The sequence below is a fragment of the Talpa europaea genome (assembly GCF_964194135.1).
Source record: "Talpa europaea genome assembly, chromosome: 14".
In the NCBI taxonomy this organism is placed as follows: Eukaryota; Metazoa; Chordata; class Mammalia; order Eulipotyphla; family Talpidae; genus Talpa; species Talpa europaea.
This window is the reverse complement of record NC_140082.1, coordinates 19,613,197-19,626,971: the sequence shown is the minus strand read 5'-3', so window position 1 is coordinate 19,626,971 and position 13,775 is coordinate 19,613,197. Positions and strand designations below refer to the sequence as shown.

Genomic DNA, 13,775 nt, shown 5'->3' with positions numbered 1-13,775 from the left:
AGACACACATGTAAGAAAAGTAGTGATGAGTCAATATAATAAACTGCCAAATTGCACACGATGATGATAACCAAAGTTTTGGTATGACTTTAAGGCCTAGATCTCTTTCTACAAATGGTGAAACTGAGGAACAGAGCAGATGGAGTGACCAAAATCAGCAAAAGGAGAGGGTCCATCCCCATCTACTACACGCTGTCATCAACCTTCCACTGGGACAAGTCAATAAATGGTAGCCAAGTCCAAAGCTGCTACTGAATTTGGGAAGGTAGGAGGGAAGTCGGGTGGGGAGAGAAAGACCTGAGACATGGGGAAGGGGTGCAGGCTGTTAGGGAGAGCAGAGCTGCGCAGAGAGACAGGGAGAGAAGGAAAAAGTGGGAAGCAAACACCATGGGAACCATGAATCACCCCACAGTGTCTACTCTACCTTTGGGAGGCGCTTGTCTCACCAGCATCCTCAAACTGCAGGACATTTCAGAGTCACTGGGGACCCAGCTAAAACAAGACCTGATGGAACAGGTCTGGGACTTCATATCTCCTCTGCAGTGTTTGTTTTATTTTATTCACTTATTTTATTGAGATGTAATTGACATGCAACACTATATGCTGAAAGCGACAACTTGTTGGTTCCGCCCATTTTCATACCAGAGTTTGGTGGCCACTGTAGTCCTGGCTGCTGTACGCATCACAGAATTGTCATTTCTTTTTTGTGCAAGAACAATTAAGACCTAGTTTTTAGCAGCTTGGAGGTGTAGAACAGGGCACTGTTGACTGTAATCACTATGTTGTTGCTCTGCATTTCCAACCAGCTCCCCAAGTGATGCCCATATGCCATTTGCAGACCACATTCTGGGCAGCAGGGAAAAAGTGAGCCCCACCAGGACATATCTTCTAGGCCCTTGAAGCTCTGAACCACACGCTCCCTCTGTCATCTCCCTCTGTTGTGTCCTTGTAACTGGAAAATACTGAATATTTACCAGGGTTTTTGAGATAGAGGTGTGTGTTTGTGTACATGGGCATATACCCAAGAATCATGAAACCCACAGATGATATGAGCAAGCAGGGGGCAGCAATCAAATTGGAGCTAGAAGGCAGGCAGGCCGAGGAGCTGATATGGCAGAAAGACAAGAAGGCAGAGTTTGCTCACTCTGTTCCAGGTGATAGATCGCTACATGCCTCAGTTTCCACCTCTGCAAAATGGGTATAGCATAAGTACTTAGCTCACAGGACTGTTGTAAAGATTACATCGACTGTTAAGTGAACAGTACCTCAAAAACATTAGCCTGCCATGGCCGTGGCATAGCCAGAGGCACCCCAAACCCATCCTTCCTGCCGGGAGCAGTGGACAAACTATGTATAAACCATCCTGTTAGGATTCAGCCTGCTGGTGAGCAAGCCGGGGAAGGGCCGCCACGGCAGAGTCTGTGAGTGTGTGAGTCTTGAGCGGCGGCTGCCTGCAAACCACAGCCCAGGCGTGCCCTGTGTGTCGGTCACACTCGCCCTCTGAAAGCAGATCAGAGGCCTGGCAGCACTGTGGCTTGCCGCCGAAGGGTCCCACGGAACTCTGCTTGGGCAGAAAACTTGGTCCGAGGCTCGAGGCCTCTGGGGGTCAGACTAAGTTCATCTTCTGTGGATATATTTTTAAAAATCCTGCCAACATTGCACAGTGATTTAAAATGCGGGCCCTGACGTGATTGAGCGAGTTCTGGGTCTGACGTCTGGCTCTGCCCTTAAGAGGCATCTGCTCAGGTCAAAAACCTGCCACCTCCTGGAGTCCAGAGCAAAGCAAGCGGTGTCTGCAGGCAGCACCTGACACACAGGCAGCCTGCACCCAGCCCCAGGCATTTGTTACCTGCGGCTTTCACGGCCATCCGCAGCTCATAGGAGGACATGGGGCCGGATTTGTCATGTCAAATTGACAGAAAAGGTTCTGGGGGAGGAGAGCAGAGGCATGGAGCAGGAGGGCTCTGGGGAGGGGACGCCCGCCCGTGCAGTAGTGGGGGGCGGCCAGTGTGGAGGGGAGAGTCCTCACCAGGGCCCAAAGAGCCAAGGGCTGCGTTGGGCCCTGCAAAGGAGGTTGCTTCCTTGGGCTTTCCCTCAGGGTGGAAGCACCGTGGTGCCTCCAGAAGTATCACAAGCCCGCCTGGAATTCATCATGATGTGTTCTCTTGTGCCTTTTCTGAAAATTAACCCTCTTGCCTGCAACACCATGATCTTTAAAAGCCCCTTCTGCTCTAGGTGTGTACAATCCCCTTGGGGCCAAGCACGGCAGGGTTACGTACCATCCACTTCTTCAGTTTGTCCCAGAACACTTTGAATTCATCAAACTCCAGCTTCCCGTTGCCGCTGGTCTGTGTCAGGAGTGAGTTAAGGAAGAAGCAGCAAGTGTGTTTCAACCTGAGAATTCAGAGCCGGGCAGTGTGACGGGCATGGGTGACATGGATTCGGCCTTCTAGGGAGATGGTTCAATTATTAAACCAGGAATCTCTAAAGAAGGCACAAGGTAGGCGTCAGGCAGGGAGTATACCTGAAGATGAAACACCCATGCAACCCCCCCCAACACACCCCTCTTCATTTCCTGGGATGGAACCCCAAAGTGGTAAGATTCTCAAGTCCTTTCGGAAGTGAGGCGGAAAGTTAAATTGATTTCAGACCCTAAAGAGCACAAAACAAAAACAAACTTATCTAAACTCTTTTCTTTGAGGCTGGTCCTTACAGATGCAGCAAATGCAAACAACCTTGGGCTGAGCTCCAGGGCCAGCTCGGAACTGAGATGCAGAGAGAGAAGGGGTTCTCCAGGGGAGGGGGGCAGCACCAATGGAAATTCAAAACTGCAATTATCTGACGAGAAGCTTCTTCATTCATCATTATGAAGTGCCCCGTGACTAGCCAACAACCTTCAGCCAAGTCCATATTTCTTTGCCCCTCACCTCAGGCTTCTTTTCATCTTGGACCCTTGTGCCCTGAACTGCTTAATTCCCTTTGTCTCCCACAGGCTGGGGACATTAAAACTTTTAAATAATTGTCCCTCAATGGTATAAAACATTGGGCTTACAACCCTGTGACAAACAGTTCTATCTCTTTTTGGGCCCCAAATCTCTGCCCCTGCTCTTGGTGGGAAGCAGGCCCAGAAGAAAGGCCTTGCTCATCACCCTTCAAGTATGAGCATCAGGTGGTGAGGTGAGGAGCAGGAGTAACTCCAGAATGAGGTGTTGTCACAGGCAACACGGCTACTAAAAGTTCCTCGTCCTTGCTCTGGTCCTGAAGAAAAACCCAGCTGAGACTGAGATGGGGAACTTTTGTAGGCATCACCAACCCTGAATTGACTTAAGTAAAACAGGAGTTGGGACCGAGGTGGCGAATTCCATAGCCCCTACCCTTGATGAATGATGCCAACCCCATCACCTAATGGCCATGAGTCAAGAGAACAGGTAGCACATGCTCATCCTTGTGCCCCACAGCCCCTGCACCTTTAGAGCTCAGAGATGGCCTTTGAGAAAATAGCCCATCACCTCTTCAGGTCGCTGGCTCCTGATTAAAACTGATTTCCTTTCACTAGCTCTTGTCTCTTGAGCTTTGGCCTTCGAGCTACACATAGCTGGACCCTGGATCTGGTAACATCTTCAAAAACAATCCCCCACAGAGGGTCTGTGCCTCTGGGTTCTGTTCCATTTCTCATTCCAGGTGTCTCCCAGTCTTTGGCTACTGTTTGTGAAGACTAGCCTGCAGGTTACAGGTGCCATGTCCTAGGGAGGTCTGCAGAGAAAAACACTTAACATCTATTTTTGCCCACATATTTGGAAGGATACGTCCATTAGAGATATGATGTTTTTACAGGAAATCAGACTTAGCTTCTTAAACTGAATGTCCTGTTCTGAAATCACACATGAAAGTAGAATTATTTGAAATCTGATAAGACTGTTCCCAGCTGCTGAGAGTCCCACAGTGCGGACAGATCTGTGGCTGGCTAGGGTGTTTTCCTCGTCAGTCTCTTAGGATACTGAGGAAAGCAGAAGTTGACATGGCCCTTGGGAAGGAAAATTTATAGAACATGAATAATGCCTTAAAAATGAAAGTATTCTTCCATTCATTTATTCTCTGTGATGTCTTTTTTTAAAATAAATTAAACCTCCCCCCCTTTTTTTTTAAAAGATTTTTATTTATAGAAGAACTGGGGTACAGGCCAGATGCGTGGGAGGGTTAGAGGATTCACCAGAGACAGAGCGGGGAGCAGAACAGGCAGAAGGACGAAACACATTGCTGAGGGGAGCAGCAGGCGAGACAGGAGAGGTCTGCTGTGCCATGTGGGACTCTCACCGGCCAACTGGGATCAAACCCGCACTGCAAAGGCTGTGGACAGCTCCACAGTGCGGTGCTCAACTGCCTGCGCCACCAGGGAGGCCCTCTCTTTATGATTTCTAAGCAAAGAATTGTAAATGAAGACTTTTATTATTAGGTTATGTAATGGAAAAAGTTAGAAGTTCTAGAAAGGACCAATGGAAGGGTCTCAACAGTAAGTTGGGTTATGTTCCTATGATGGATTATTACCCAATCTTTACAAATTTTTAAGCATATTTAATGATGTGGGGAAATGTTCATAAAAATTCATTCTACAAAGCAGGGTTAAAATTATTGGAGAAATTTGAACATTCACACACTGCTAATGGAAATGTAAAAGAAATGCTTTGGAAAATGGTCAGGCAGTTCCTTAAAAGATTCGCTATAAAATGGGGCCTCCCCGGTGGTGCAGCAGTTGAGTGCTGAGTTGCAAAGATGCCCGCGGCCTCTGCAGCGCTGGTTCGATCCCCGGCTGCAACCTGGCCACCAGAGGAGGGTCCCGCATGGCGCGCAGACCTCTCCTGCCGCCCGCTGCTCCCCTCAGCAGTGTACTTCGGTCCTTCTGCCTGTGCTGCTCCCCGCTCTGGCTCTGGTGAATTCTCTCACCCTCCCGTGCTTCTGACTGTACCCAGTGCTTGTATAAACAAACAAACAAACAAACAAATAAAAATACATTCCTCTCAAAAAAAAATTTAAAAAAAAAGATTCGCTATAAAATTACTTCTGAATTTGAGCAATTCTTTTAACTATATTCCCAAGAGACATGAAAATACATGTCTACACTACAAACATGTCATATGAGTGAATATTATCCTGTATATTACATGCTACAACATGGATGAACCTTGAAAATGTCCCACCCACCCATCCGTCCACACACTGATATATGATAAACGGACACTTGCCCGCAGACACACAATTTTAAAAAGAGTTATTTATGGGTGTTGAGATTACTACTGATTTTTATCTTTGTCATAATCTTTTCTGCATTTTAAAGAATTTCCTCCTGCAAACCTGCATCATTTTTGGAATCAGGAAAGAAGCCACAAAGCTGTTTTTAAAGTCTGCCTGAACTCAGTCCTGGAGCAGGGAGCCTGGGGAGCACGAGCAGAACCAGGCTGGGTGCCCATCATGTGTCCACTATTCCAGGGGAGCCCTGGGGATCCCTGAGGGGTGGCGGGTGGGAACACTTCCTCTTTTGCAGCACAGCATCTAAAACATATTTGAGTTCTTCAGCTGACACCTCCATGTCCTGCTGAAGTGGAGACAATTTCTTTTGTGACTCAGTATCTTCTTACAGTTTCTTTCAATGATCAGCTTAATTTGACTTGAGAGCTAGTCCATCCCTCTGCACCCTGTTGCTTTCCCGGGTGCCCTGTACTGTGGCCGCAGCCTGCTCACACATCTGGGACCTTCCAGCCACCCAGGGAGGGAGGTAAGTCAGGCCAGCCCAAGCATGCTTCCCCCAGCCCTGAGCCCAAGCTCCCTAAATGGATACTGTGTCAGAGGACACTGGGATGTGAGTTTCCAAGCCTCTGTCACAGCAAAAGCACCAGGAGAGCTTCAAAAATGCCCATAATGGGGCTTATCCCCGGGGCTTATCCCAGAAGCACCGGGAGAGCTTCAAGAATGCCCATACTGGGGCTTATCCCACTTTGATCAGGACAACTGTGAGTATGCTTCATTTATTATTTTTAAAAGCTCTGGGGATGAATTTCAGAACCATTGACCTAGATGGTCCAGTAAATCCCACTAAATCTCAGCACCAGCTGCGCTCAGAAGCTTGAGAGAAATGCAGAGTCTTAGAGGTAGGCTGATATTATTTACAACTACCAGCTGAGAGCTTTCAAGGGCACACGGCTAGAGCAGTATCAAGGACATAGGACGCCTGGGCAGGAAGGGAAGACCTCCACTCCCCCGACCCCCATAGAGCCAGGGTCTCCAACAAGCAAGCTGAGCAGCTGAGAGGGTGGGAACGGGCAGGGAAAGGGCAGGAAGCAGGGCACAGACGCTCCAGGTTGCCTGACCCGCAGCTGCCAAACCTGGCCACATCTCTGTGAACTGGCAAAATGTAGGCATGCATTGGTGGCATCACAGGAACTGTCCTGGCAACACCACCTTCCGCAGAGCAGAGAGAGCAGGATGAAGGTGCCAATTTCTGGGCAGAGGTCAAAGGAATCCCCTCCTAAGGCTTTCTGTAGTTCCCACATAAAGTTTCTGGGCCTGGCTGGGCTCCGATGGGTGCTGTGGCCCCATCAGTGCAGTCTGGAGTGAGAGCTGTGAGGAGGAGGCCATCCTTGGCCCTTCTCAAGAGAACAGGGCTGCTTTCTCCCCGCCAGCTCCTGCCTGCCTCTGGGTCCGTCTCTGGGAAGTGTCACCTCATCCTTGGAGGGGGAGGCCAGGCCCCTCGGCCCTGCAGGGCATCAAGGGCACGGGCAGCCCTACCTCACCAGCGATTTGTTCAAACAGGGCCCGCAACTGCTGTTCCTCCTCTGTCTCCCGAGCAGGCGAAGTTGGCTTCTGAGGCTAAAAATGAACCAGAGGAACTTGCTTGGGAGCCACAAGAGAGAAATGGACATTTAGTTTCCCAAAGAAAAAGCAGGAAAGGCGAGCCCTGGGCAGGAGGTGGTGCCGCCCACAGGTGGAGAGGCCAGGACCTCCATGGCAGCCTCACATGCCTGTGCTGGGTGGTGCCCAGGACTGGCCACAGCCGGTAGCTTTGGGAATGAGAGTTTCCTCTCCTTGTGAGGGCTCGTTACAAGAAACATTTCGAAGGACTTACTGGGACTGGTTGTGACCTCCTCACCTGACAGATGAGAGGACTTTTGGAAACCTGCCTCCTGGCAGAGGCCTGGTCCAGCCAGGGCTGCCCTCACCCCTCCCCTTCTTTCAGCATATACTCCACCAACTTGACTAGAATTCCCTGCTTCATCATTTGTCACGATAGGTGGTAAATCTTTATAGGCAGGATCTTTCCAGTACAGAGCACCGGGCCTGGTGCATGGCAAAAGGTCAGTAAAGGTTTTGGATGTTTTGTTTCGGGTCTGCTCATAAGCTGCATCCCAGAGAGAGCACCAAGAAGAAAGTCCTTCCTGAAAACTGGTCACTGCTCGAGATGGGGGTGTCAGATGTTCTGGTCACATCAGTATCTCCTGGAAGCCTTACAACCCTTGGACAAGACTAAAACCAGCCCCGACCTCTCTCCCAACAGACAACATCAGGGAGAACTGATGTGTTCCCCAAGCCCACGGTCAAAAATTCTACCTGCTCCTCCCGTTTTTGTTTTATCAGTTGCTTTTCTGAAATTGCATACTTTTTAAAGATATTCCATCCACCCAAAAACCATCAGTAACCTGTTCAGGAAACAGAGGGAGTGGGCAGTTCTGTTAGAAGAAAGGTCACTTTTGTTCTCCAAGAGGTTAGAATCAAGGTACTTCCTTGCATCGCGGTAACTATTCCTTGAACTTGGGAATTTTAAGTGACGTTATGGTCTGAAGGAAACTACCAGGGCAGTCGCTGAATCCCACCCTCCACAGTAGCCCAAGAAGGCTCACCTCAGGAAGGGCAATGTCTACATTTCCATCCATGTCCCTGTGGGCACAAAAACCATGTTGATAATCATAGATTCACTTCCCCATTAGACACTGCAGAGCTACAGGGTTCAGAGGTGCTGGAAGTTTCTGTACCATAGAAGCCTTCTTCTTCTGTGACTGCATTTCACAGGGTGTGCAGCCTCCAGGCACGGACCTCCCTCTCCACTCGTCACTCAGACCTTGCTCAGCATGAAAGTTAGAGGAAGACCATGTGGTCATGACTCCAAGCAGGACTTGTCCATTCTGGATTGTGAAAGAAGACACTCAGCTCGTTGAGGGTTAATCATTCGTGGGAAAATTTTAAAAGCTTATAGAGCAAGTTGAGGTGGAACCAACAACATCACTTTTGAAGCTGCATTCTTCACCCTTGGTCCTTCCCCCATTGACGTGAACCCCTGAGCCCACTGGGAGGGTGTGTTTCTGTGCTCACAGGTGGAGGAATCAGGAGAACCGTGACAGCAGGTTTACTTTGCTGCCCACACATATAGGGGAACCCGCAGCACTTGGGAAGTAGTCAGATTAGAGGAGGAGCAGGCTTCAGCTGTCAAATATGAAAATATCTGGAAGAATTCAGGTTTTTTTTTTTAAGATTTATTTATTTATTTATACAAGCACTGGGTGCTGTAGGAAGCACGGGAGGTGAGAGAATTCACCAGAGCCTGAGCAGGGAGAGAACAGGCTTATAGAAGGAGGACAGCGGCCTGAGAAGTCTGTCATGCCATGTGGGACCCTCACCGGCTGCCACTGCACCACCATGGGAAGCCCTGGAAGAATTCAGTTTTACAGATTAAATCCTGAAGCATTTCAAAAGACAAATTATTGAAAATTCAAAGGGCAAAAATAATCAAACATGAACATGAAACCAGGATAGTCCCCGTTACCTCCTCATCCCCTGGGCCTCCGAAACATAACCCTTTCAGACCTTTTCATTATAGTTTAGGAGTCTCCAGTGAGGATGAAGCCAAGGGAAATTGAGCTGAATGTGGCTTTTCTGTGACTGAGCTACTTGTGTCTGTTACTGATACTTGTGGTATCACAGCAGATGGTACACTGTGTATTACACTCAATATCACAGCAGGTTATACGCTGCATTTCTTAGGTTCAGTATCACCTTCCATTAATCACTATTGTACATGCACTGAGAATGGAGTTACCTTTGACCTCACCCCCTTAACAGACAGAGAACATGAAGGGTAAGAGATGGGCTCAGCTACAGGAGTTGCCGATCTGCATGGATCTCGCATAGGGGTCTTTTGTGTGAATGGACACTGGTCAATTCATCCTCAGTGTGTATCAGTGACTGAGAGAAGACTGGAGAAAGACTTTGCAGCCGAGTTTTAAAAATCAAAGATTGCATTGCTTCTCTGTTGCTGACGAGAAAGAACCACGGCTTCTGCAGTCAGCTTGGGAAACCCAACCAGACTTTGTAATTGTGAAACTCAGTCCACAACACAGTGCAATTCTACGCCACTAGACAAAACAAGTAATAGCAATTCACAATGCCAAAGGACAAACAGGAGCTCGAATACTTATGTCCCTTATCCAGAACAGGCCATGCAGCCACCGTCATCTCTATCTTCTTGTGTCAGGTTGATACTTTGGTGGGAATCAATAGAAACAGAATTAGTAGAGCTTGTCATTCTCTGGGGTCCCTAGAGAGTCTACATTGGGAGAAGAAATGGGTTCTTGAAACTTGAACCACCCACCCCCGCCCCTGCCACAGAGTTAATGGATGAAAGAGAAACTTCTTCCACAGAAATAACCATTACAAAATAATTTTGCTAAGCCCTTTTGAGGGAGAGATGGCAGAATATTGGGTATGTGAAAGGGTACTAAAGTGGAGCTGAAAGAATGTGTGATTCTTGAAAGTTGGAATAGCCACCCCTTTTATCATGCACAGAAACACCTCTGGCATCCCCCTCATGTCGCTCCCACTCCAGAAGCTTCTTAGTAATAGAGTCTGGAAAATGAAGGGCTTCACCCAAGAGTGTCTTGTGAGCATGGTTCTGTGGTCAGTTGGAAAGAGCAACTGTTTCATGTGAGAACTAAACTGGAAATATGATTTTGCTTGCTGTTCGGTTAAGACCCTCCCTTTCACCCCCTCCTGGTTTCTCAAGTAGATCACGGAAGAGGACAGGGGGCCATGACTCCAACCACCCTCTGGTGACATGTCTAGGAGTAAAGCACCAAAGAGGGATTCTTGAAACTCACTCATCTTCAAAAGCCCCTTCTGCTCTAGGTGTGTACAATCCCCTCGGGGCCAAGCACGGCAGGGTTACGTACCATCCACTTCTTTAGTTTGTCCCAAAACACTTTGAATTCATCAAACTCCAGCTTCCCGTTTGTAGGGGCAGGACAGGACACAGTGCAGGTGTTCTGATCCCAGGCAGACCAGGTAAAGGAGTCAGAGTCCTCAGTGGTTTTTGCAGGTTTTTTATTGGGGTTCAGCAGGTACGTGGCAGGCAGGGGCACTGGGGAGCCAGGAAGCTGGCAGGCCTCCCAGCCTCCAGCAAGTCTTCACTCTATCTGGGCTCTCTGGCGTTCGTTCTGCTACTTCTCGGCTTCTCTTTTGGCTTCTGCTTCGGCTTCTGCTGGCGTCCCCGTGACACCGCCCCTAAAAGCACAGTCTTAGCCCAGGTGTACCCACTCCAGGTGCCCACCATCAGGCATGCATTCAGGATCACAGGGTTCCCTCATCAATCCTGATGGCGGGAGGGCAGAAAAGTCTGATATTTTTCCTTACCCTACACCGTTGCCGCTGGTCTGTGTCAGGAGTGAGTTAAGGAAGAAGCAGCAAGTATGTTTCAACCTGAGAATTCAGAGCCAGGCAGTGTGACGGGCATGGGTGACATGGATTCGGCCTTCTAGGGAGATGGTTCAACTGTTAAACCAGGAATCTCTAAGGAGGGCACAAGGTCAGGGTCAGACAGGGAGTACACCTGAAGATGAAACCCCCATGCACCCCCCAACACACCCCTCTTCATTTCCTGGGATGGGACCCCAAAGTGGCGGTAAGATTCTCAAGTCCTTTTGGAAGTGAGGCGGAAAGTTAAATTGATTTCAGACCCTGAAGAGCACAAAAGAAAAACAAACTTATCTAAACTCTTCTCTTTGAGGCTGGTCCTTACAGATGCAGCAAATGCAAACAACCTGGGCTGAGCTCCAGGGCCAGCTGGGAACTAAGAGGCAGAGAGAGAAGGGGTTCTCCAGGGGGGGAGGGCAGCACCAATGGAAATTCAAAATTGCCATCATCTGACGAGAAGCTTCTTCATTCATCATTATGAAGTGCCCTGGGACGAACCAATAACCTTCAGCCAAGTCCATATTTCTTTGCCCCTCACCTACTGTTCAGCTTCTTTTCATCTTGGACCCTTGTGCCCTGAATTGCTTAGTTCCCTTTGTCCTCCAAAGGCTTGGGACATTAAAACTTCCAAATAATTGTCATTCAATGGTATAAAAAATTGGGCTTACAACCATGTGACAATCAGTTCTATTTCATATTTGGGCCCCAAATCTCTGCCCCTGCTCCCGGTAGGAAGCAGGCCCAGAAGAAAGGCCTTGCTCATCACCCCTCAAGAATGAGGAGCAGGTGGTGAGGTGAGGAGCAGGAGTAACTCCAAAAAGGTGTTGTCACCAGCCCGGTTACTAAAAGTTCCTCGTCCTTGCTCTGGTCCTGAAGACAAACCCATCTGAGACTGAATGGAGAACTTTTGTAGGCATCACCAACCCTGAAATGACTTAAGGAAAACAGGAGTTGGGACCGAGTTGGCGAATTCCATAGCCTCTACCCTTGATGAATGATGCCAACCCTATCACCTAATGGCCAAGATAACAGGTAGCACATGCTCATCCACCTGCCCCACAGCCCCTGCACCTTTCGAGTTCAGAGATGGCCTTTGAGAAAATAGCCCATCACCTCTTCAGGTCGCTGGCTCCTGATTAAACCTGAATCTTTCCATCAGCTCTGGTCTCTCGAGCTTTGGCCTTCAAGCTGCGAGTAGGTAGAGCCTTGCTCTGGTAAAATCTTCAAAAACAATCCCCCACAGAGAGTCTGTGCCTCTGGGTTCTGTTCCATTTCTAGTTCCAGGGGTCTCCCAGTTCTTGGCTACTGTTTGTGAAGACTAGCCTGCAGGTTACAGGTGCCATGTCCTAGGGAGGTCTGCAGACAAAAACATTTAACATCTATTCTTGCCCACATATTTGGAAGGATACGTCCATTAGAGAAATGACGTTTTTACAGGAAATCAGACTTAGCTTCTTAAACTGAATGTTCTTATCTGAAATCACACATGAAAGCAAAATTCATTTCAAATCTGATAAGACTGTTCCCAGCTGCTGAGAGTCCCACAATGTGGTCAGATCTGTGGCTGGCTAGGGTGTTGACCTTGTCAGTCTCTTAGGATACTGAGGAGAGTAGAAGTTGACATGGCCCTTGAGGAGGAAAATTTATAAAATATGAATAATGCCGTAAAAATGGGAATACCCTTCCATCCATTTATTCTCTCTTTATTATTTTTTTTTAAATTAAACCTCCCCTTTTTTTTTTTAAAGATTTTTATTTATACAAGAACTGGGGTACAGGCCAGATGCGCGGGAGGGTAAGAGGATTCACCAGAGACAGAGCGGGGAGCAGAACAGGCAGACTATTGAAACACATTGCTGAGGGGAGCAGCGGGCAAGGCCAGAGAGGTCTGCTGTGCCATGTGGGACCCTCACCGGCCAGCTGGGATCAAACCCGCACTGCAGAGGCTGTGGACAGCTTCACAGTGCGGCGCTCAACTGCCTGCGCCACCAGGGAGGCCCTCTCTTTATGATTTGTAAGCAAAGAATTATAAATGAAGACTTTTATTATTAGGTTATTTATAATGGCAAAAATTAGAAGTTCCAGAAAGGACCAATGGAAGAGTCTCAACAATAAGTTGGGTTATGTTCCTATAATGGGTTATTACCCAATCTTTACGAATTTTTAAGCATGTTTAATGATCTGGGGGAAATGTTCATAAAAATTCATTCTACAAAGCAGGGTTAAAATTATTGGAGAGGCCTCCCCGGTGGCGCAGCTGTTGAGCGCTGGGTTGCGAGGCTGCCCGCAGCCTCTGCAGCGCCGGTTCGATCCCCGGCTGCTCCCCGGCCACCGGAGGAGGGTCCCACATGGTGCGCAGACCTCTCCTGCCGCCCGCTGCTCCCCTCAGCAGTGTGCTTCGGTCCTTCTGCCTGCTCTGCTCCCCGCTCTGGCTCTGGTGAGTTCTCTCACCCTCCCACGCTTCTGACTGTACCCAGCACTTGTATAAATAAATAAATAAATAAATAAATCTTTAAAAAAAAAAAAAAAAAAAAAAAAAAAAAATTATTGGAGAAATTTGAGCATTCACACACTGCTAATGGAAATGTAAAAGAAATGCTTTGGAAAATGGTCAGGCAGTTCCTTAAAACATTAGCTACAATATTACTTCTGAATTTGAGCAATTCTTTTAACTATATTCCCAAGAGAAATGAAAATACATGTCCACACAACAAACATGTCATATGAGTGAATATTATCCTGTATATTACATGCTACAACGTGGATGAACCTTGAAAATGTCCTGCTAAGTGAAAGAAGCCAGATACAAAAGAACCACATATTACACGATTCCTTTTATATGAAAAGTCCAGAACAGGCAAATCTATAGAGACAGAGAGTATACTAGTGGTTGCCAGGGGATGGAGGAAGTGAAGAAGGGATGCCAAATGGGTGCAGGGTGTCTTTTCAGAGTGATGAAATGCTCTCAAAATTGGTTGTGGTGATGATTGCATAGTTCTGTAAAAAACTAAGTGCTTGGGTTGTGTGCTTTGAATGGGTAAACT

General features: G+C 48.0%; 2 protein-coding genes across 2 annotated transcripts in view; both read right to left on the bottom strand.

Moving 5' to 3' along the window:
- The window catches only part of LOC311183684 (calpain-9-like), a gene marked incomplete at both ends in the record, with an annotated part of 87,381 nt that overhangs the window by 1,304 nt on the left and 72,302 nt on the right, over positions 1–13,775 (bottom strand). The window lies entirely within an intron of this gene.
- The window catches only part of LOC311183588 (calpain-9-like), a gene marked incomplete at both ends in the record, with an annotated part of 39,710 nt that continues 27,301 nt past the window's right edge, over positions 1,367–13,775 (bottom strand). Inside the window, 8 exon segments of the mRNA XM_084253139.1 lie at positions 1,367–1,500; positions 1,850–1,906; positions 1,909–1,927; positions 2,280–2,348; positions 3,807–3,869; positions 5,525–5,587; positions 6,781–6,861; positions 7,890–7,926. Of these exon segments, the coding sequence (XP_084109265.1) occupies positions 1,367–1,500; positions 1,850–1,906; positions 1,909–1,927; positions 2,280–2,348; positions 3,807–3,869; positions 5,525–5,587; positions 6,781–6,861; positions 7,890–7,926 (523 nt within the window).